The 24,871-nt window shown below is 41.5% G+C and overlaps 1 protein-coding gene across 1 annotated transcript in view; it reads right to left on the bottom strand.

Annotated features, from left to right (window-relative positions):
- The window catches only part of vav3a (vav 3 guanine nucleotide exchange factor a), a 91,394-nt gene that overhangs the window by 51,897 nt on the left and 14,626 nt on the right, over positions 1-24,871 (bottom strand). The window contains exon 2 of the mRNA XM_078291549.1: positions 24,244-24,360. Coding sequence (XP_078147675.1) covers positions 24,244-24,360 — 117 coding nt within the window. The remainder of the gene's footprint in view (positions 1-24,243; positions 24,361-24,871) is intronic.

Genomic DNA, 24,871 nt, shown 5'->3' with positions numbered 1-24,871 from the left:
TGTGTACATGTTGAATTGGAAACAAGCCACGAGCCCAGCACCTTCAGCCTGCTAAGAGCTGTCAATCAAAATATCAGAGAGAGAGAGAGAGAGAGAGAGAGAGTTGTTGCCCTGGAGCAAGGCCAACAGTAGAAGGCTGTGGTTGTACTGGGCAGCTCCCAGTGTAAAGTTGTGGAACTGTATGAATGTAAAGCAGGGAATTTCTGGAAAACAGCACCAGAGCTCAGTCAATCTTTCCTGGATAAATGAAGGTTAAGAAGTTAAAAAGTTAAGAAAAAACAGATTTTTGGGCTGTTTTCAGTGCAGATTTAGGCATTTTTGTGATTTTTCTTTTTCTTTGGCCTGTGTCATCTCCTCAGTGCTGTAAAACCTCGATCATTCAACAAACCAAACATTTCGTAACATATGGCATCATCGCATTAATTATCAACCCAACATATGTGCTTATTAACACACGCTGGGGTGAAAATCAACATGTTTGTCGCCGGACCCATTTGTGTTGCACTCTCCCCAATCTCGACACGGACGCACGCAGGGACAGTGACACATCCCGTTCCAGCGTGAATCCTCCAGCATTCAGAGAGAGAGAGAGAGTTCTGCCTCCTTGCAGCCTGCGTCCGCGTAATCCTCAGACGGTTATTAGCCCGGAGTTTATAGTACGCTCGCTCCAATAATGGATGAAGGACATGACATCCGGAGGCCAGCTGGCAGGTACACCGCGTCTCAAAAGCCGAAGATTTACTGTGCGCTGAGCGGAGCTTCGGGAGGCTTTCCAGGTTTAGCCGACGGACCATTTTGGGGGATGAGTCGTGCTTTTTTTTGGCCTCGGCGAACACATGAGTCACGCACATTCCAACAAAACTGACCCTCTGCATACAGCCGAGAAGACTTTCTGAGTGTTTTTGAACTCGCCGTGTGCAGGGCAATTATTTTGCCCATCAACTACTAAAAGAAATGTGCAATGTCCAAAAAAAAAGCCAAAATGTGTGTTGGACAGTAGAAAATAAGGGGGTTTCATTACAAAATGCAATAAATTTGATTTTTGGAAAAACCTCATCAGTCAGCGGTGTGCAAATATAGATAATTACATCCTCAGTAATGTTAGTATTTGGTAGGAAAGTCTTGAAGCTGCATTATGCATTTGTATGTAAAAATACAGCAGGATTCAGCAGCTGCAAGGATGCCAGTGCAAGGCAGCTAACTGTGCTTTAAAATTGCATTAAGCAAGATTTTTCTGTAAAAATACAGAAAAATAAGCCTAAATCACAAAGTGTGGCTGCAACAGAGAAGAGCGTCCCATCACCACTAATTGAGATGCCATAGATTTGCCGTTTTTGCCCAGATTGAATTCTGGTGTCAGTTTAGGCACTTGTGGTGAATCTTCCCCACACACAAAGTAACAAATCAAAACTTAAAAGCAAAATACAAACAGCAGCGAGTGAGGAAGCTGGGCAGTCCTCAAAATTCAAACAGTTACCTCTTGCTGCCATTAGGGGCCGCTAACATGCGAAAATTGGATAGTATCGCTTTAAAATAGCTAATAACTTGTTTACATTTCAAAGTAAAAGTGTCATGTTCTTCAAATGTTATGTTGGGTGTCTCATTTTAAAACAAAATTCAATTTGCAGTCTCGCTCAATAATTTCTAATACATCACTCACTCCTCTCCATCAGTATTATAAGACATCATCTAAGAGTTCAAAGTTGAACAGTTCAAAGAGCTGGTGTCCAGAATGGGCTTTATAAAGCAGAGGGCAGTCGGTCAGCAGCCATGCAGCAGATGAGTGTTGAGGTACAGGAAGACACTGAGACTGGCCCTTTGATGGAGGCTAATAAACTTAGCCTGTCTCATCATGGCTGCCCCATTGGATCTGATGGGATTCAGACCAGACCAATTAAAGCAGGATGAGGGATGTGTCTACCAAGATGAAAGGGTGATGAGCAGAGACTTGTGTGGTGTGCGCTCGTGCGTGCGTGTGTGTGTGTGTGTGTGCGTGTGTGTCAGTGGAAATCCATCAGCTCTCAGTATAGTATAGTATAATCTATATTTTCTAAAAAGAAAAAAGTAGGGTCATTGACAGTAGACACAATATAATCTGATATAAGGTTCCATACATATTTTGATCCAGGTTTTTGAAGGCCGATACAGCAATTTTTGAATCGAAGCTGCCAATAGCCGATATTTGGGCCATGTTCATGCCAATAATTCCTAAAAAAAAAATTGTATTCCATTTTTTCCCCTGTATGTTATTCTTGGCAGGGTGGAAACAGCATTTAAAACAGCATTTAATCCATGGGACACTAAAACTCATAACATTCATGCATGCTCAATTCTACAATGTGCAATACCAAGCTTTTGGGTGGAAGGTGCAATATATGGGCTTATGTGTTTTATGTGCAATGTGATTGTGTTTGCCCTGTATATGATGTGTGTTACTTTTGTAAAACAGAGCTGCTATGATGCATAACAAATGTCAGAGAAATCTGACACTAAAGTTCTATTGCATTGTATCACATCGTATGGTATGTCGTATCGTATTGTATCATATCGTATCGTATCATATGTCGTATCGCATATAATCGTGTTGTATCGTATCATATGGTATCGATATCGTATCATATGGTATCGTATCATATCATATTGTATTGTATCGTACGTCGTATCTTACAACAACTATGTAACCAAACAAGCTGCATCATATCCATCACAGCAGAGTTAGACAACAATGACTGGACTAGATCTGATTTTTAATAAAATGCCATTATCTGACCCACATCTTGGTCTAATTCTAGCAGAAAAACAGGCAGGGACAGAGAGTAAAGGACACACAGAAGATATGACAGGCAGGACTTGATCCTACGGGAGCAAACAGCGATGAATTCTGATACCTGCAATTTACATGCGAACCCACCAACGCTCTCCTCTTTACTTATTCTGGGACAACTTTCACGCTTTTCCAGGGTAGAGGGCACTCAAGGATGGGTGATGCATTTTGAATGTATAACATGTCAACAGTTTCATATTGGCTTCACACACAACCCAGCCTGCTGTCCCACTTCTCTACACTCTGCTGTTATACTCCTCTTTCTGTTGCTCATTTGCTTTTCTTTCCTTTCTTTTACAAATTACTGATTACAGTTTATTCAGTTTACAGACTGTGATTGAGGTCATCTTCCCACTTGTAGTTTCCTAAATCAGAGCTGAGAATGTTCCTTTACTGCAGTGTTTCATTGGCAAACAAACCGTACTGCAGTGTTAACCTGGCAAAGAAACAATATACTTTATGAACAAGGCCAGCCAGACGATATTGATATCGTCATTTCGAGTTTCAACTTTGGCTGATTTGTTCAGTATTATGTTGTTAGGTTATTTCCAATAAACTAAAAACCAAAAAATGATGGCGTTGTAGACATACATGGAGTAGTAGGTTTATGGAATAATATATGAGAAATTTAGAATTAGCTTTATTAAAGGTACAATTTGCCAGCGATTTTGCTGTCTTTTGTCAAAAGTACAGTTTGATTTCAGCCTTTATGATTAGAAATAATTTAATGTATTGGACAGAAGGCATAGTCTATGCTGCTTCAATGAAAAACTACCTGCTACCTATCAGAATGAAGCACACACTAACATGTAATTATTATGTTTGGATGATTATTATATGTGATTATTTCCACATAGTTAGGCCAGGAATGTCATGCAGTCATAAAAACAATCTGTTAACGCAGTGCTGAAATTGAAAAAGTCACATTTTACTGTTTATACTTGCAGTTTTTACACAAAAAAACATGACTGCTGCATCCCTAATGGTACTCTTTGGAAAACAAACCACCCCAGGGTTCACCTGAAAGCTGTCTGAGGCTGACCAGGGATCAGCTGTTTGGGAACACCTTCCTTCCTTCAGGGTGTTCTCACCTCCCCAAACGAACCAAAGCAGGGGGGTAAACGAACCAGGGATTGATTTCAACCACACCAAACAAACTACAGCAGTTATTTTGAACCCTGGAGTGGTTTCTGTCAAGCATTTTTTGAGCAGTTTATTTGAACTCTGGAGCGTTCAGTTTGGTTTGTTTGGGCAGGTGAGAACAACGCCATTTGAACTCGGGTGGCACCAAATACCAAGATCAGACCAAATCAACAGTTCCCACAGTTTGAGAGTTTAATGTTGTACAAAAGTCAATGATGGTCCATGGAAAAAAGTCCTTTCCTGCACCAAACAAGGCTGTTGTTCACAAATTATGGTTTGACTGAGATTTTGCCATGTGAACACAACCAAATCAAATCATAAATTCAACAAAATAACAACTTCTCCCCTGATTCGGCAAATGCACTACAAGCTTGAAAACACCCTCAAAAAGCTATAAAGTTTTGTTTGGGTCCAAAAATCTCACAATCTTTTTTCCTTCCATAATTGCTTTTGCATCACTCAACAAGTAATTGCCCATTTTTTCAAAATGATTGCTAACTTATTAATGCCATTGCCCCTTTCTGAAGGCCAAGCATGGTAGAACATGCAGCAAAATTGTCAATTAAACCACAGTTTGTATTTCAAAGAGAAAATCAAATGGCTCCTCTCTCATGCACTTTTCACATCAAACATGTTGTTGACACTGTATGGAAAGAAAGGCCATGTGAATATTTAACACCTTTCTCTCTTTTCCAGTTATTGCACCTAGTGACAAATAATGGATGTTTTATTCACTGAGGAATAAAAAAAAACAGATTTCCATAAAAAAAATACACACTGGAGGGAATACAATTCGCTCTCCAAAGCAGCTGTGCATGTAAAATGTGTGCAAGGGCCCACTTATGCAATTAACCCTGTGTGTGTGTGTGTGTGTGTGTGTGTGTGTGTGAGAGAGAGAGAAAGAGAGAGAGAGAAAGAGAGAGTGTAGTACACGTGTTAAAGAGACTAATTGATTTTTGTTTGTTTCCTTCCGGGAAGTGTGTGTGTGTGTGTGTGTGTGTGTGTGTGTGTGTGTGTGTGTGTGTGTGTGTGTGTGTGTGTGTGTGTGTGGCTTGGGGGTGTCTCTTGTGCGATTGACAGCACTTGTGCACGTGTGTGTACTGTGTGGTTTGTGTACTTTGCATGCTTTTCTGTACATGTATGCATAAGCGCATGTGTACCTATGAGTGTGTGTGTGTGTCTGTTTGACAGATGCAGCTGGTATGAAATCCCATCCATATAAAGAAGGCCCATAAAACCCTGATTGGCTCAGAGAGAGAGAGCGTTAATGTTTGGCAATCATTGCCATGGCTCATTAACGGCCATAATACATAATTAGCGTGTTTGGATATACAGACATATAGCTGATTGGAATGCCACACACGTTCACCATCTCCCCTCCATCTTCATTGCCTGTTTCTCTCTCTGTATAAAACACAGTTTCAATCATTTAGCCCTTTCCCTCCTCAACACACATTGCTTTAGTATATGCTGCATTCATGCATTTGGGATTTAGACATGACTTCTACAAAATACTGTTCACCTCAGCTTTCAACTGGTAAACAAGAAAATACTATTCACCTCAACTTTCAGATGGTAAATACTACTAGAAAATACTGTTCACCTCAGCTTTCAACTGGTAAATACCAGGTGCTTTGTGTAAAATATGTCCAAAATGGAAATGAATATTCCTCTGCATAGGAAATGTAATTCTCTGTTTTGGCAATTATAATCTGTGATATCAATGGTAAACAGTTGTACTACCAAAAAATGAGACCCATGGTTATCTTATATCAATATCAAACCAGCTGCTACCACAGCTGGCAGCTAGCTAGCTAGCTAGCCATTAAGCTAAAGTAACTGACTGGGGGGATGGGAGCGACTGTAGCAAGTTAATTTGGTAGCTAGTAAACAGCCAGCTATCTAGTGAATTTATATCTCGAAAAGGTAACTAATAGTTAATAACAGGAAGTTCTCTTACTTCACAACTTCACAAAAAGCGATAGAACTCTTGAATGCATATGTATAGGCACAATACCTACGGTAACTACCACTAGAAATTACTGTTAAACCTCAGCTTTCAGATGGTGAATACTACTAGAAAACACTGTTCACCTCAGCTTTCAGATAGTAATGCTATTTGAGACCTCAGGGTTTGGCAGTGGACCCCAACTTCTCTGACTTCCTGAATTTAGATAAATTAATACCTGTAGTGTAAGGAAATATAGTGTTCTCAAATAAAAACGATCAAAATGAACCATTTTCAAATGTATCGCTCACTAACTGCCTGCGTGATAAAGGGGCAATAAGTACGATTTTTAGCACCCCATAGCACAAAATGACCATAATATATCAGCAGAGGTTGATAGGGTTGTTGATCAGTGCCAATGACTCAGCGATTACTTGGCCAGGTGCTGAGATTTCTGGCTTCCAAAACTCACTTTCTGGCTCGTACTCTGTTTTGGAACAGAAACTCCACATCCACTGGAGTATCAAGACTCTCCTGATCCCCCTTTTACTACTCTGTATCTCTAAATCTCCTAGACTTTACTCTCTCTCTCATTTCAATTCAGTTCAACATGCTCCGTTGGAAGGAAAGCCGAGAACAGTATAAGCTTCAAGATTGAATATCGCCCCCTCTCTCTATCTCTCTGTCTCTCTCCTTCCTTCCTAATAACTCCATCCCATCTGACAGCATAAGGTCAAAGGCAAGGGCATCATCGCTGCCAAGGTAAGTCACATCAACCCCCAGACTACAGCCCCTCAGGACACTTAGGTATACACACACACAGACACACACGTGCATTCACACTCTCCCCAGTAATCAAAGCAGATACCCGAAATCCTTCACTCCCGCGCTCCCTGAATGTTTTATGCTCACATTAGCAGGGGAACATATCACACACATGCTCACACATTTATGTGTTTTCCACACACACACACGCACACAAACACACACACACACACACACTCCACACATAGCTAGGGGCTTCGATGCTCACACACATCCGATCTGCCAAAATCCTTACTCTGCTGACAGGCGAGGTAACTCCAGCTAAATTTCACACATAGCCTGAATCAGCTGATCCCGCTGCTCACAGCTGACCACATACACAGCAGTGCACACATTCATACCAACACAAACACACACACACATGCACACACACTATACGGACACACACAATGCACCACAACATGTATTTAAACACACACACACACACTGCTTTGCTGTGCAGACTAACAATAACCCTATAATTGTATGTTATACAGTATTTACAGTATAAAGTAAGGATCAACCGATATGGGTTTTTGAAGGCTGATACTGATACTTTTCAGTTGAAGCCACCAATACATTATGTCAATATTCAATATCTTTAAATTTGACTATTTTCATGCCAAAAATAAACTCCATCATATCAGTGGTGGTGACACTTACTAGCTAATTTTTTTTTTTAAAAAGCCCAATTGTTACTTGATAACAAAGAAAAAGCCATGGGGTTGTTGTCCCATTTGATTTCATGTACAAAAGCAATAATGGATGGGTGGGCAGAAACAGAGAAAACCAGAATGCAGACCAGAATGTAGACCAGAATGTAGACCAGAATGCAATGCAGCCACAAGACATGTTGTTTAGAGTTAGGGACGCGACTCTCACTTTTTCTCAACTGGAATAACTCTTGCTCTTACTATGGCTATTGCTATCACTTTCTTCATCTGCCATCACTTTCTTTACATGTGAAACCCACAGCTGAATGAAACAAGTTCACGCTCATCCGTGTACTCTTGGGGTTGTTGAAAGGCATTCTGGGAAATGTAGGAAATCACAAACTGAAGTAGAAGTAGACGAGACAGGTTGACAGGTTGAGGGGAAAGTGGGTTTACAACACTCCATATCACAAAATAACTCCTGGAATGCAGTGAACATCACAGATAGATGATATGTAACAGTGGGGGGATTTTTCCTTTAATATATGCTTTCATTTAATACATGCTATGGTGTTCACTGCTGTTATTATCATTGAATACATTGAGGCAGCCGTGCTGAAGACACAGCCTACTGTATCCGCCCACTCTCCCACCAATCTACAACACAATCTCCATTGTTTCATCACGCTGACAGGACCATCTGCATCCCTCGCCGCTGCAACACTATCCTGCAGTTAACAGAGGATGAAATAAAACAAACGGGGGAAACTCGTCTCCCGGAGGGGTCTTTCGCTCGAAAAATATGAACTCTGTCGAGTCTTTCAGACAACCGCCGAAGTGAAGTTAGCGTAATGCTGTTTGAACGCTGCAGACTTCAGCTCCTTGTAGACTCATTTGCCGAGCCAAGACTTGAAAGACTCGCCAGAACTGTAACCGAGTGTAAGAGCAAGTTTGAGTGGGTTGTTGCGCGTTGTAAACGATGTCCTAAGGCGGTCAGCGAAAATCCATATGGACATTCCTAAGGATTTTTTCCCCCCCTCCCTGAGCCTTTGATCCTGCAGTGTTGGTTAAGGACGCCCCCTCTACGCTTCAGTTTTAGCCGGTCCTATCTGAGAAAACCCCATGGGACCTTGTGATTCAAAGGAGGGGACAGTGTTGAAGTGATTATGTGGATCCCATTTACTATTCCAGAGCATGGCATTAGTGCAAAACAATGACACTGAAATTTGAATTACAGTCCATAAATTGGAGTAAATTCCCCACAGTCTTTACATTCAAATTCATTCTGGAAGCAAGATAATGTAAATCGAGTAGTGCAGAGTTCTCCTCAAAGCAGGTGAACTCTTGGAATGATATTACAGTGTTGATAGAAAGAACTGGCCTGGTTCTTTTGTGTCTGCTGTGTGACCAATGTGTATTCAGTCTGACAAAGAACAACTTTCAGAAAAACTCAGTGAGAGAAGCACCAGCATTATCTGAATCAGTGGTTTTCAATTCTTCTCCTTAGGATCCAGAGTCCTGCTGGTTTTCGTTCCAGCCATCTAATCAGAGACTGATTTATACCTGGGGTGCCAGGTGAATATAATTAACTACCTGGAAGGATAGAAACCCAGCATGGCTGTGGTACTCGAGGACCAGGATTGAGAACTGCTGATGTAAACAGCACAAACTGAATCTGCTCCTATTGTATTGTCTGAGCATGCAAAAACAAGCCCAAAAACCCAATAAAGAATAGATACACAGGGAGCTCGCACTCACAAATAGAAGAAAAAATTCTCAACCCGAGGTGTCTGAATGTAAAGTTTCTGTTTTTATCCTACATCTGACCAATAAAGTGACGTGCTCAAGTGAAAAAGTGCATCATCAGTGCAAAAAACACAAAATGTGAATGCAAATGTTTTTGTATTTTTCACTTGAGCATGTCAATTTATTGTCAGATGTAGACAAAAAGTGAAGATTTTGCATTTAAACATCTTAGTTTGAGATTTTTTTTTCTTTCCGTCTGAGATCTCCTCTTCCATCTAGTCAACAGCATTACAGTATCTCACATATTCAGTGAGATACTGAATATGCAGTCCACTGTCGAACTGGCACCACTTTTTCCAGGAATGCCAGCTCCTATACAGTTTTCTGGCCATATGAAAAATATAGATGAAAAGTAGGAGACTGCCCTTCTGTGCTTGATTTACAGCCCTCTGTGCTGGTTGTAGGTAAACAAAGACCAAAGCACGTTCATTCATCTCGTTGCACATGGCGCCACACTTCATCATGGTAGTTTACATGTCGGCCATTTTATGGCTTTCCTCCATCGATGCTGGATTATATTGTTGACCAGAGCCTTGACAACCAGATACTCACTGGGGTGGGACCATAAATCTGAATCGCCATTGAAAAAGCTAAACATAATGACAGCTGTATTATTGGCTGAAAACATTATGAACTAAAAGCCTGAAAAGTAATTTGAGTCGTTCCATATCCAGAGCCCATAAATCCTGGCTGTCACTCTAGTGTACCGTTTTAAATTTGAGGTCAACTGATAATTTTTATTGGCTTTTATTGATAATTGTTTTATTATTTATGAAGCCCTTTGAGAGACTGATTTAGTGTTATTAAAGCTGCACCAGGCAAGATTTTTTTCTAAAAATAAACCCGTCTTATCAGCCTAAATCACAAAGTGGAGCTGCAACAGACAAAAGCATCCCATCCCCACTAATTGTGATGCTGTAAATTCACCCTATTTGCCCAAGCTTGCTCAGTGATGGAAAATCTTCATCACACAGGAAGTGACAAATCAAAAAGAGTGAAATTCAAAACTGTCCTAAACAGTAGTGTGCAAGCGGCTCCGTCCAGAGAAAGCAAAACTGAACCGCTTCACCTCCATCCCCCCAGACACTAAGAAGATGTTTAGGTCGAAGGACTGCGCAGTTTACTGACATCACATTACATGATTTCTGGGTAATGACGCACTTCAACTACAAAGATTCCAACAGTTACCTCTTGCTGCCACTAGGGGCTTCCAAAGTGCAAAGTTGTCAAGTGCAGCTTTAAGTGTTAGCTATCAAGTGATAATATATACATATTTACTGCTGTATGTGTATGATGCGTATGCTAGCTTACTGTTCTCAAATCAATGATGATGACTTATGCTAATGCTAGCAAAAAGGTGTGTCAGGTGAAATATCTGCAGAAATAAATGAGGTCAAAGGGCCTGTCAGACATAGCATTGATAGTCGCAATCAGAATTCATTGATGTGTAACATTTTTAGTTAAAATGCTTCCATGAAATGCATTAAATCAAATGCTTTTTTTTTTTTTGAAAGGCATGTTTTTTGTATTTGATTCAGTCCCTATGTAATGCAGTGTAATCAATCTACTCCCCATATCTACTGCTACAAAATAGCCACAAATGGCCTTGTCATATCTATATGGAATAAATGGGTTAGCATCACTTAGCATACCCTTAGGAGCTCCCACTAAAATCATGAACCATTATATACACACACTGTTTCAATCGCACTGTGCAGATCCTGCGCATTAGTCATGCGACTGCTTGTGATCTCTTTATGGTTTTTCTCAGTTTCTTCTGCTCAAGTAATTTAATGTCACAGAATCCAGTATGGCACTTCAGACACATTACATGTCCAATAACAAAAAGTTCAGATTAAAATGGCACAAAAGGATGCATTTTGCGCAGCATTTGTTTTGGTTTCACCAACTGGACCCTTCAACTTTTAAGGTAAACTTTGAGAGTGCCTTACCATGTTTGGGTCTGGTCTAGTCGTACCATGGACCATATAGATGGACCATATTTCAACCATATGCAAACTAAGTGGACAAGGGCAGAGAGTAACTTCAGTGTTTCATTCCAAAACCTCCATTCCATATCCTATATACAGTACTGTGCAAAAGCCTTAGGCACATGTAAAAAGAAATCCATAAAGCGAAGATTCAAAAATAAACATCTAAGACAACATTTAGGGTGCCAAAGACTTTTGCACAGTATTGTATCCTTTTTGGGATAAAATGCATAACCTGATGTTCACTGCACAATATTTCAAAAGTACAACTGATTCAACTGAGTACTTTAAACAACTAATCATTTTAATAATAATCCATAGTGAGTGTTACTTTCATTTCAGGGGAAGTTCACTTTTTTAAATGGGGGATATTTCATTTTGTAATAGAACTCTTCCACTCTTGACCAGACAAAGACAGTAAATCTTAATGGTTAGAATGAAGCTTGAGTACTTGATTGGTTGATACTGTATTACAGCCCAGTCTGTAAACCCTGACCCAACAACCAGGACTTGCAGTAGCAACTCCATGTTCAGAATCAGACTAGATACAGGGACGACTATTGCTTTAACAGCTCCCTGAAGACCCACAGCTATAATGGATGATGATGTGTTGTAAGGTAAATCATTACCTCCTGTTTAAAGCGCTATTTGTGTGTTTATACAACAGGTATGATTTATGGCTATTCAGAAACACACATCTGAATTAATAGTAGCAGTATTTCTTCCAGAGGAGGAAGTGTAATGGCTTCTTTAGAATTGTTACACCAAAAACATAAGGAATTAGCTGTGTGTGAATAGCAGCTCTTCTGTATTTATTTCTGTCTAAACGCTATTACTGTAAAAAAAAGCTTATGTCATAATTTGTCACCATGTCAACACTCCAATAACTAGCAGGCGGATCACATTATAAGCGTTCATCTTGTAAACAATTCTCTGGCAAATGCAGAGGTCATTTTTGGATTATTTCCCATGAACTCAACTTGACACATATTGCAACGCTGTTTTTTTCACCAACAGGTTTTGCATATTCATCCAGAGAGCAAGAAACCAAACCACATCGTTTCCATGTAAGTTGAATCATGAGGCTTCTGTGTAATTCTGCGTGTTTATTATTTCACACGTTGTGTAAATTCAAAAAGTTTTTCCAGCCGCCTACGTGATTTCAGCAGAAGCGCTGCTTTCCAGACATTCTACCAGTCCGTACCGGTGGCTATATTGTGAGCTGGCGGAGCATCTGCGCTGGCTGGAGATTAGCTTTTAGACTCGCCCCCGCACTGCGAGTGACAGCGCATCCGCCTCCACCACCTCCACCTCTGGGAAGCCATACAGAGAGAAAGACCCCACCCCCCCACCCCCCCACCGTCGTGCTGATGAAGCCTCAAGCATCTGGAAAAAGCTTCAGTGAAACGCATACAGTCCTCTGCAGGATCTTTATATTACGCAAAAAACCATCTCCAAAAGATCAGAAGGACGTAAGCGGCCGCTGTGAAATCCCATTTGTTTCTGTTTCGTTCGGATGGAGAGATGACAGAAGATGCCTCCGGCGCCTCATGAAAGATTTAGGGCAAAGTTTTTTAAGATGTTTTTTTTTTTTTTGCACTTGTTGAAAAATGCCTTACCCCCCCCCCCCCCCCAAGGGAAGAGGGCAAATTGGCCCCGCAGTAGGAGGATAGCGGACTGAAAAAGGAGAAATAAACACGCAGCATCTTAACATGACTGCATCTCAACACATGGCTGCCCATCTGGAAGGAGAGGGAACACTGACCGCGGGCAATCCATGTTCTGAATCTAAATGCACCTCATACAGTCATCACCAGGCAGGATCAAAGTTTTATGACTGCATTTACAAACTGTATACTAGGAGTCGACCACTGTATGTTTTTGTAAGTGAAAATGTATTTATATAGCACATTTCCTACACAGGGAAACTCAATGTGCTTCACATAAAAGCAAAAATTGAACATGGAAAACAGAAATAACACAGATACATATATACAGTCACATATTGGAAGAAGAAAGGATAAAACGTGAAGGCTGATGCAATACTTTTTGGATTTTTTTCAGCTTTTATTTTGGATTAAAGCTGCCAATAGCCAATATTTTCTGTCGATATTCAATATCTTTAAATTTGACTATTTACATGCCAACAAAATCCAGTGAGTAGGGTTCGACCATTAGGGGTTTTGAAAGCTGGTACGGTTTATATTTGTATTGAAACTGCTGGTAACCAATATTTTGTATTGATATTCAGTGCATTAGAATGTGACCACTTATCAAAACTTTATTACATTATCAAAAAAACACTTGTTTCTGCCAGAATGGTATTCTTGTCAAGGTAGAAAAGCCTCTGAAACACTAAAACTAAAATATATTCCTTTATACTTGTGTGGAATTTGATCAAAATGTCTCATTAGAATGAGTTTAGGTTAGACAACCAGTGTAATATTGATCAATTCTACATTATGTAACCAGTCAAACTGCATCATATCCATCATATCAGAGGTGGATCACACTGACTGGACCAGATCTTTTTTTAATAAAAAGCCAGCATCTGCCTGATACACTGGCAAACCAATACATCACTCTAACCCCATTCTGCTGTAAGATACTGAGCTGTAGGTCTCCCACCCACAGTTCCAGGTAGCCGTATTAGAGAAAAAAAAACACACATCTCTGAAAGTAGGGCAGCAAGGGGAGAAGGGGGTGGTGGGGGTGGGGGGGCTGGTTTGTAGACCTGCACTGTAGTCTTTGTAGTCTTTGATCCTGACCACGGTGGCTTAGCTTCGCATGCTCTCCGGCTGGCCCAGACTCAGCGGTGGCCTATAAAAGCCTGGCATGTCTGCGCAGCCAGGTAACCTCAATACCCAGCAACGCCCGGCTCTCACACTGAAGGCCCACAGCACGCACAATCACTGTCACCCTTACAGTGTCTGCTGAGTCAAATGTGTAGAAGAAGAAGAAACAGAACGGCGAGAAGAAATTGTTGGTATAGCGCTGCAAAAAGAAACAGTCCTTAGCTTACACTATGAAGCATTAGAATAAAACAAATCAAAACAAATATTTGTGCAATATTCTTGTTTTTATTCTATTTTATTCTATTATTTGCTGCTGTGACAACATAAAATTTAATCTTATCTTATATCAAAGTTTTCAGAATGACGTTGGAGGTTTTACTTATGAGTTCCTGCATGTTTTCACTGTTGGAGGAATACCTGCAGTGTTTATGTGTTACACACTCAATTGGGGGCTGCCTTTGAACTGGCATGGGGCAACAAGGCATCACACACACACACACACACACACACACACACACAGAACGAAAAAATTTACGAGCATAAAAATTTCCCCCATCTCATTTCATCGTCTTTCCCTCTCTGTTGCTTTCTCACACTTACACTCACTCTCTCCCTCTCTCTCTCGCACACACATACACACACTCTCTGTCTCTCACATACACTTACACACACACACACACACATTTCCAGGGCCCGGTCACAGGAAGAGTGGGCACTTGACAGAGCCCATAACAGGACAACACGAAGACAAGCTCGGGAAATCAAGGGGAAGCGCAATTGTCTTGGTCACACACACACACACACACACACACACACATACACACACATATACTATGGGTCCTAACAAGCTTGCTGGCCCCATGAGGCCATAGTAAGGAATACAACCAGGCAGGAGAGGCATTTGTCACTCTGACAGCATGAGAAGGAATGGAGCATATCAACCTGTGTGTGTTGCATTCAAACACACACACACAGAGGGCCACATTTACAATACATGCATATGAAAAATGTATTGCATTACATTTGTGTTTTTTGTTGTCTGCAGACAGGTTGCAGGCTGATGAGACTATTCAATGATAAAAACAAGCAACTAATCACACTAGTATGCATTATTAGCTGAATTCTTATAGTTAAACACCAATATAACCAAATGCTACATATACAGAGAAAAGAAAGCCATTCCAGAGCTTCAGAGTGTGACTCCAGACTGGGCTCTGTGGTGACCGTTTCCTCTTCCTGTTTCCTGCTGCTGGCTGAGACTTGAGATGAGTCAGTCCTCAGGGGAATCGCCGCTAGCACACACACACACACACACACATACACACACACACACACACACACACATATGCATGCAAACACACACATAAGCGCATAGGCACTCGCACACCCATGCGCTCATATGCAAATGCACAATCTTGTTCCCTCTCATGCAGTTTAAAGGTGCCGTGTGCGGCATTTTTAAACAGCAATATATCATTGTCTAATTAATTGTGATATCTTATGGCGACCTTACACCAAACGACTTTTCAAGCGATTTCACTGTCACAGACAAATTTCCAATGTCGGAATAAAATCATGAGAGTTTTGCTAGAGTTGTGGCGCGCTCCCGTCATCTCGATCATTTGGTGTAAGGTCAGAAAACTCAGTCCGAGCTGTCTTAAGTCAGTCTTTTTCTCGTCTTGACGTTCCGATAAAATCAAACATGTTTAATATTATCGGAAGTCTTTAGTCTTGGCTCATGCAAATAGTGGTGTCAGACTTTAGTCTTTTCAAAGTCTTTTCATAGTCTTTTCAAAGTCTTTTCAAAGTCTTCTAGTGTATGGTAGGCATTAGTGTAATTACCATAAACAAATGAGAGCATGATGGAGACGATTAGTAGCCTCTATCTCATGCAAGTGGTTTTGTTAGAGCTAGTGTTTCTCAAATTTAAGACCACATTTCCCATAAACCCTCTGTCGCATCGAGGAACTTTGGCTTTACTGAAGAGGATAAACATGTTGGAAGTAATTTTTTTATCATTCTTGCCATCTGCCATTGCAGAAATTCTCAAAGCTTTAGCTCTGTTTGGTGTGGAAGAACAGCGCTCTCTTCCTGTTTTGTGCCGTAAAGCAATCCAGCAGATTTCCCTCCAAATCTGACCAGGTGGATCACAATGTAAAATGCAAAGTAGGCTGCCAGTCTTCTCAGTTATGGTCTTATTTGTTTACAGTAATTATACTAATGTCTCAAAATGAATGTGGAAATTATGTTATGGATATGTAGCACTTTTAAGACACACATTTTGTCTGTGTACATCTATGTTGAAGAGGGATCTTGCCTCCAAATGTGCTTTGCAACCTTGGCTACCTTGCTATCATTTACATCCCTAACACACCCCCCCTCCTCATGACAATGCCTGCTTCTCTGCCTTTGTAGGTGTGTGTGTGTGTGTGTGTGTGTGTGTGTGTGTGCAGAAGGGCCCCTGGTTTGCGGGTGTAATACCCCTACAGAAGCCTCCTTCTCAACGCTAAGAGATGGTTGCCACAGCCAAGACATCAAATGGGCTCACAGAGAGATCAAACAGGCATCCACCGCCATCAAAGAAGTTTATCTCTGACAAGTCGAAACACTCGGAGAGACAATGCAGCCCTCCAGCTGGCGTGCAGGGAGGCAGAGAGCCCACTGGCCGATATTCAGCGATCTGTGTGTGTGTGTGTTTTTTGTGTACGTGCGCATGTGCGTTCACGCTCGAAGAGAGCCAGCTGATATGTGAAGTGTGATTTCAGTGGAAGCAGATGTCATGCAGCCAGTCGCTGGGAGTCCATGAATTATCCAGAGAGCTTTCAGCGGCGCTTTACACATTGGTTCCATCACGCTGTTTCCAAAGAGTCTTCTCCCTCCAAATGCATTGTAACTCAAAGGAACTGAAGCGCTGAAGCTTTCAAGGTAAGCCAAGGTAAATGATCATTGTACAGTGTGTTTTTAACGGCAAACACTTCTAGCGTAACCAGACAAACTTGGATTTCTCTGAAGCACAGATTGAGCTCAGGCGGTGTGGTGGCTCAATGTTGCACAGCAAGAAGGACGCGGGTTTCATTCCTAGTCTCGGCCCTTTCCCCCCTTTGTTCACCTAGGTTTCCTCCCACAGTCCACAGAAACGCAAGTCAGGTGGATTGGAGACTCTAAACCGCCCATAGGTGTGAATATGAGTGTCTTTCTATCTATCTTTAGCCCTGTGATGGACTGGTTTCCCTGTCTTCTACCTTCTGCCCAATGCATGCTGGGATAGGCTCCAGCCCCCCGCCACCTTCAAAAGGCATCAGCGGGTGGAGAAAATGCATGGATGACAAAATGAAGAGTGAACTCTCCACATGCGTACTGTGACCCCTTCAGTCAAGTGGCTCAAGCTGGTGGACGCTAACACTAACACTCTCAAAACAGTGGAGATGAGGACTGACTTCCATAGAGTCACTATATATTTGGTGCAGTAATATCGTGTCCTGCATCTAGTGATTCAATCCTATATTGTGTGACTGTCTGCCAGCACCAATAGAACAAGTCCAATTGCTTGTGCACCCGTTCTACCAAGCTCTATGGGTTTTTGAAGGCCAATACTGCTATTTTTGATTTAATCTGCCAATACCTGATATTCAGTATCTTTAAATTTGGCGCATTTTAATGCCTAAAACACCAAAAAACGCTTAAGAATTCAATGTTTCTCATAGAATTTTATCCTTGTAAAGCCTCTGAGACACCATTTAGACCATCATGGGACACTACATCTCTCCATTAAAACCCATACTAACAAAATTCTCAAAACTCTTCTCTCTTAAGGCAGAGTGAGGCAGATTTCACTGCAGCTTTTACAGACTGTTGAGAAAAATCCTCCCACACCACACTGGTCAGCCAATCTGACATAAATATATTAATTATTAAACCATATTCACGAGCTGTGGTCAGGGAGGAACCTCCATCATATCGGAGGTGGACGACACTGACTGGCCAATATCTGATTTTTAATAAAACGGCAATATTGGCCCAATATATGGACCAAACCGATATATCGGTCTAACCCTAATGACAGCTTTCAAAACCTGCCTCCAAAGCAATTGCGGAACCGCTGTTGCTGAGCCATGCAGCACACAGATACACCCTGAGTATCCATTAGCCCATAGCAGTCATATGATATCTGACCACACACATCTGCTAGAGAGAGCACCGCTGAAGGACAATGGAGTGAGATAGACAACGAGAGAGAGAGAGAGAGAGATGGGGGAGGGGGGAGTCGGGAGATCCATCTGGCCCCTTAGTGGATTTCCACTGTTAAATTTATCACAGTCAACTGAAGAGGAAGACAATAATCAATAACCTCTCTCTCTCTCTCAGTCTCTCTCTCCCTCTTCCTTTCTCTCTTTGTTTACCCCCCACCCCACCCCCCAAAATACACACACACACACACCATTACACCAATACCCATCATCTTCATCCACCCCAAAATACTGGAGTAGTACAGTAGGTCCCACTGGGGCTGACTTGACCCTCTTGTATGCAGTGGACCACTTTAACCTCTTCAAAGGTGACGCCTTGTCTAAGGACTTGCTCATTAGCATGCTGTGGTGAACTTAATGGTTTCTGAAGACCTCCACTATGATAGATTTTGGCCAGTTTGAACCATAACTGGGTGTACTGTACACACCAGCGAGCCAAGCAACCAGTTGCTGTCTGATTCCTAAATGTAGGGGAGGACTCCTTTATCCTGCTGCCTTAGACCTCCTGAATGTTGGCAGAGGAAGGAGGAAGGCCACGATTGTTGATCATGATGTCAACAATACTGGTGGTGATGATGGTGGTTGCGATGATGATGACAGTGATGATTTATTCATCTTTCTGCTTGCTTGAAACAGTTGCATTGGTGACTGTTCTCTTATGTTTTTATGTAATGTTGTTTTAATACTTGCTGCGAAGCCAATTTTCCACTGGGGACAAATTAAGTTTAAATTTGAAACTACTGCTGCAACACAATTGGCGCTGCAGGGTAGCAATCTATTAGTTCAGACAATAGCACAGTAATGTGGTTGCTACTCTGAGCACTGCCAATAATAAGTAATTGTGCTTTAAACAATTCTCTCATTTATGTAAGTGCATGAGAGAATTACAGCAGAGATCTGTCAAAACATGAAGATGTTTATTAAAGTAAATATAAAGTAATGTAATTAAAGTAGTAGTAGTTTTTTCACTTTAATATTGACATTCAGAGCTCTGTATGCATGGATCAGCAGTGCAAAGGAAGGTTTTACTTTGAATATACTGTATCTTTGTATATCATTGTCACTTTAAATACTATCAAGGCAGATTTTAACATACAGCAGGCTGAATATTCAGATAAACCACTGTGGTTGGTTACGAAATGCATCTAATTCAAAGTATGCAGCACAGCTAAGGTTTGGTCAGTCTGTGATACCAATTTTTTCCAAGGACTGAGCAACCGTCCATCATATGACCGAGTATGGAAAGCTCCTGTCAGCACTTTGATTCTATTTTGAAATGAGATGACTAGAAATAGCAATAAAATAGAAGTGAGACATTTAGTCATAGATGCAAGAAAGGGCTGATGAGGGCAGCGTCTATTTTCAGTCATGTCACCACCTAGGCTGCATGACGTTTCTTTGACAACTAGACCACAATAGATACTTAGGTAATGACAGAGCTGTATGCTATACGCTGTATATAGACAGTGTACAGTGGTATGTATGGTATTTGAAAGCAGCATAATGTAACGCTTAGGGTGATATACACACCACACTACAGATAAGATTGGCCTTGAAACGGCATGAGTAGTTCTCAATAGCTGTATGCACTGTCTCCTTTAAATGCTTTACACCAAGAGCTCTCACCCTCTCTCTCTCTCTCTCTCTGTCGTGTGTGTGTGTGTGTTGTGCATGCTTGTGTCAGCCCTGCGCGGCCAAGTTTCTCTTCTCCCCACAGAGCCCCCAACCCTCCATGTGTCTACAAGACAGATGTGCAAACCAGATGTTTCTCCACCGAGGAGAAAGGGCTACAGACAGTCGGGGTGTGTGTGTGTGTGTGTGTGTGTGTGTGTGTGTGTGCGTGTTTTCCAAATGCCGCGGTGTTGTTAGGCCAAAGTTCGAATCCAACAATGACATATGGGGGTCTGAGAAGCACAGCTGCGAACAGCGGTCTAGTTACCGATGAACACAGCAACAAAGCCAAAGGCTGTTTGTCAGATGTAACAATGTTATCATCGACTTCTCCGACTCGCACACACACACACACACACACACACCATTTCCTCACAGCTCCATTGGAGTCAAGTCATGTTTTTAATACCTGAATCTCATCAGGGACTCTTCCTTTACATTTACATCTACCCTTCTGCAGGACTGGATTCCTTCCCAGTTTTTAAGGCTGCAAAGTCAAGACGCATTCTTAGGCTCTATGGGTAAGGTTCCTTGTCCCATGTGAGTTAGTTGTGCAAGTTAAAAACATTTCCGGTGTACCGGCAGGCAGGAAAAATACCTTAAGATTACACAGCACAACTGCTGGAACCCCCGAGAGAGATAGCCAGCACGTGTTTCTTCACAGACTCTATCAAGACTATAAAATAAACAGGCGCGCTTGATGTTTTATTCAGCAGGACTCCAGCGGGGCTATTTTTAAAACACCAAAAATGCTCAGAGTGTAACTGCAGGTGAGTGGCAGCCTCTCCCGCTCCCTCCTCCCTTCACTCCATTAGCCTCTGCGGAGCTGGCCAGCCGAGGATTAAGAGGCGAGATCGCTGTCTAATATCAGAGATGTTAAATGCAGTGTGGGATTCACTCGAGTGAGTCATTGAAAAAGTTCGGCTCGAGCCAACTTGAAATCGCTGGAGGAAAATGGAGGTGAAATTGGGCATCAAGATAACTCAAAATAATGCTTTAAGGTTGAAGTGAAAGGTTATTGCCTTAGCAGGTATGTGAGACTGGCCAGGGAGAAGCCAGCAAATTGGAGAGAGCAATTCATCACCCAATGATTAAAAATGTCATTACAAAGTGTATATAATATAATTTGGATGGAGAGCTTGCGAAATTGTGATGGGCAAGCGTCTCATTTGTGATTACTACAGCAGAATAAAATGGAGCTAATATCGCAATTCATTTTTCTGCCCCACGATACGTATTTTTGTATCGCGATATATTGAATTTCGATATATCATCCCATCCCTAAACATGAGCGACCCTCTCTCTGCTAAAATGCCTTTTTCTTTTGATTGTTGAAAAGTGGCATTTCGGTCATGGGGGATTCCACCAGGCATGGTGTTATTCAATAAATGACTTTTTCATGTAGAGAGCATCGTGGCTGCAACTTCTTCATAATCCCAGTGTAGCTTCAGGTAATGAAAACAGCACATGAACACCTCATGCTTAATCCCTGTTTGTCGCCTTTATGCAGAGATGTATGGAGGGCCTGGAATTTGAATTGAAAAGCACTGCATAAACTAGTGCATAGCAATGCATAACATGGATGAGAAAATCTACCAATCCCCCCCAACAGTAATATTTTCTTATTTTTCAAGGGAAAGGATTAAGAACTATATTTGCATATCCTTATTCAACAAGCCACTGTTGATTCTTGTGTAGAATATTCTGGGAATTTGTTTCCCCACATGAGACTGAAGCAAGAAACTTGCCAGCGGTCCAAATGTGTTTTAATTATAGATGACTTAATTCAACTCAGCATGACAGCAAAAGCAATCATTCAAGTAGTGAAGCAAGAGTGCCAAAAAAAAAAAACTGCTGTTGACCACATTTAAAGCCATTCAAGCTTTGCCTTCCCTATTCTCAGGATCATATTTCTTTCATAGGTTTTACATTGTAAGTGCCTCTTTTTTTTCAGAAAGCCACGTTTTGTATCATATTCCACATATTCCATCATTAACTAGTTCATCTGAAAGGTAGCATTTATAAATCTGTTGTAAATCTGACACAAGGAATACACAAGTTTTGGGGATATTGGCTCACTGGTCATCTTACCTGTTGAGAGATGAGACACCAAAATCATCCATGTGTCCCCGGTAGATCATTGGCTCCGGTGCTCCATGCTAACACTTTAGCATACACTATGTTGAGTTAGAGTAGGCGACTAGCATTATCTCAAAAGTGAGAAAATGAGAACCTGTAGCACATTAGACGCTAAATGATAAGTAATCTTACATGATATGTGGCTCAGTATGGCAGTTTTCTGTGGGAGATTGGTAATATTCATACAAAGTCTGATACAAAAATAACATACTGTTTTGAACTAGCAGCGACTACTTTTCTTGTTTCCATAGGAAGTGATGGGAGGGTGATGGGAGACTGTGTACAGCTAAAAATCACTCTACAGTGGATGAATACGTGCTTGCTCACCTGAAATAGTTCCAGAAACAAACCTAGCCACATCAGCAACACAGTGTGTTAACATAGTGTATGCTAAAGTGTTAGCATGGAGCACTGCAGCCAATGATCTACAGGGAACACATGGATATTTAGGTGTCTATGTTCTTATCACTTTACGGATAAGTTAACCAGTGGGCCAAAAAGTCACAAATGACTCAAGTAAGTTTTTACTTTGGGGGAGAAAGCAGCTGGATTATGAGTAAGTTTGCCAGTTCTTGTTGCCACTGGCTACCACAGCAAATACTCTCAGCTCTCAGCGTGCCAATGTACAACTGTACCACAATTTCACAGTCCTTAATTTCACAACTTGGTAATGTTTCGTAAAGTTTTCTTTACGACGGGCGCCTTACTGGTTGCTCCCTGACTTATGTGGTTGCCATGTAAAAGGGAAGTTCAAAGGTCAAATGTTTACATCCATGGATACCAAGTGTTTTGTCCATTAAACGCCCTAAGAGTCCGGTTGCCTTCCATGCTGGTCTGTTTTTTTGTCTTCATATGATGTTGTAGTCTAAGAACTGGGTGAAACTAGGATGCTTGGCTTGTTATCTGTTAGCAAATTGTTTATTTAAGCTGATTAAACTCGGTTGACTAATGTTGACAAAGAAATGCTATGCCCTTTCAATTCCCATTCATTTAGCTTTAGCTTCAGTCAAATTTTGCAAATGATTTCATTTACTAGAAAACCAAATCGCATGTCTAGACTAACCAGCATTCTAGTTTCCCCTGGTTCTGAAACTACTCTCTATGCTCAGATGCTTCATGTGGTTCCCTCAAGACAGAGTTTATGGTGCGCGCATCCATGTTCTGTCTGTACTTCTGTTTCAAGGGAGGATGATGACAATCTATCAATGTTCTCTGTCTTCCTTTCTTTCTCTCTCTCTTTCCTGACACACACACACATCACACACCTTTCACAGGAGAATACATGACCCCACCGTCTCATAAACGCCTCATATCCTGTGCACCAGGGTCCAATCTTTCTCTTATGGTCGCACCTCCTCCCTGCTGGAGGCTGTGATTTCTAATTAAACCTCCCGAGGACTTCGTGAGGGTGGCAGCGGGGCTGTCAAAGAGCCACAGACAGTTTCACAGCGGTACAGCGAAGACTGAGAGCCCTATCAGGTTAATGAACCCGAGGCAAGACTTTTAACCCCTCGTAAAGACCGAGCGTTGAAGGATTCTCACTCTAATGAGAGGAAGTTATTAAGCTGCCGGGTCATGCTGCGTACGTCAACTTTAGCTTAGCGGCTAAGAGCTCAAGAGTGTGAAGGACTATTCATTAGCGCCTGTACAATGTTGAAAAATGCCAGTCGTCCCATGGTGTTGAATGATCTGCAAAGACAGTCAACTCCAGTTCCTAAGAAGTGTCACCAAGAACGTCTACTATAGATACTGTCGACCGCTAAAAAACCTCTTCGAGAGAGAGATCTGACCAAGAAGACATCATCATCATCAAGTAAAAATGCTATTAAAATCTCATAATAGTTGTGTGCAAGTCAAAATTCACTTTATGTATGAGCATAAAAAGGGATCATCCAAAGTCCAATTGCAGTCTAGCACAATCAAGGGCCAGGCTTTCATAGCTCTTGGCTAAGCAAAGCATAGACAGCTCCTTGCTGAGTTTTATACCCCAAGATCCTTCATTAGCATTTCAAAATGTCCCAGAGAAAGGAGCTCTTTCACTCATAAATAATTTTACAAGTTCCACACAAAAGGAACAGCGTACATGAAAGCCTAATTCAGTTGGAACCTTAGGGACAGTTGGCAAGCACAACTGCGGTGACTGCAGACTGTTCTTACCACCAAGTTTTCTACAGATTTAAGAGCCTCCATCGCTCCAGTTTCATTGAGTAATCTGGCCTTACCTTTCCAAAGTCCCTGACGTCAAACAGGTCGAAGGCCTCGAACAGTTCACTCTTCTTCATGCCAAACATCTCGCTGCATGCTGCCAGGAAAGTTCTGATGTTCTTCAGGCACAGGAACTGTATTGGGAAGAAAACAGTTGTACATCACTGTAAATGTACCAACAGTATGTGCATGAATGACACGATGAGCTAATGTCTCTTTCGCTTTCATTTCCAAAACGCTATGTATCCATTTCCTAAAATCGCTGCATGGAGTTCGTCATTCAACATCTCTCAAAACAGAGAAACCAGTGGTTATTTGTCATTTGCTAACCAAGGACTTCAGTTCCCTTTGTTTTTTTAAGGTTATACTGAATGTACAAAATGTTAGGGACATCTTCCTGCTACTGAAATGCAGAACCCTTTCACACAATCCACATCTCAACTTTCAAAGCTGCAAAATCCTTCTCTAACTCATCTGCTTCTCTTTAACTCCATCTCCTCCTTTGTGATTGGTATTGATTTCTTGAGGGAAATCATTAAGGGACAAAGGCTTTTACCTGGATTCACCTCATCAGTGGACTTCATGAAAAGAGTCAGTGTCCCTACTATTTTGTGGATTCAGTGTATACTTTCAATGGTGGATCTT

Source organism: Centroberyx gerrardi, chromosome 22, assembly GCF_048128805.1.
Source record: "Centroberyx gerrardi isolate f3 chromosome 22, fCenGer3.hap1.cur.20231027, whole genome shotgun sequence".
Lineage (NCBI taxonomy): Eukaryota > Metazoa > Chordata > Actinopteri > Beryciformes > Berycidae > Centroberyx > Centroberyx gerrardi.
This window is presented reverse-complemented; position numbering and strand designations above follow the sequence as displayed.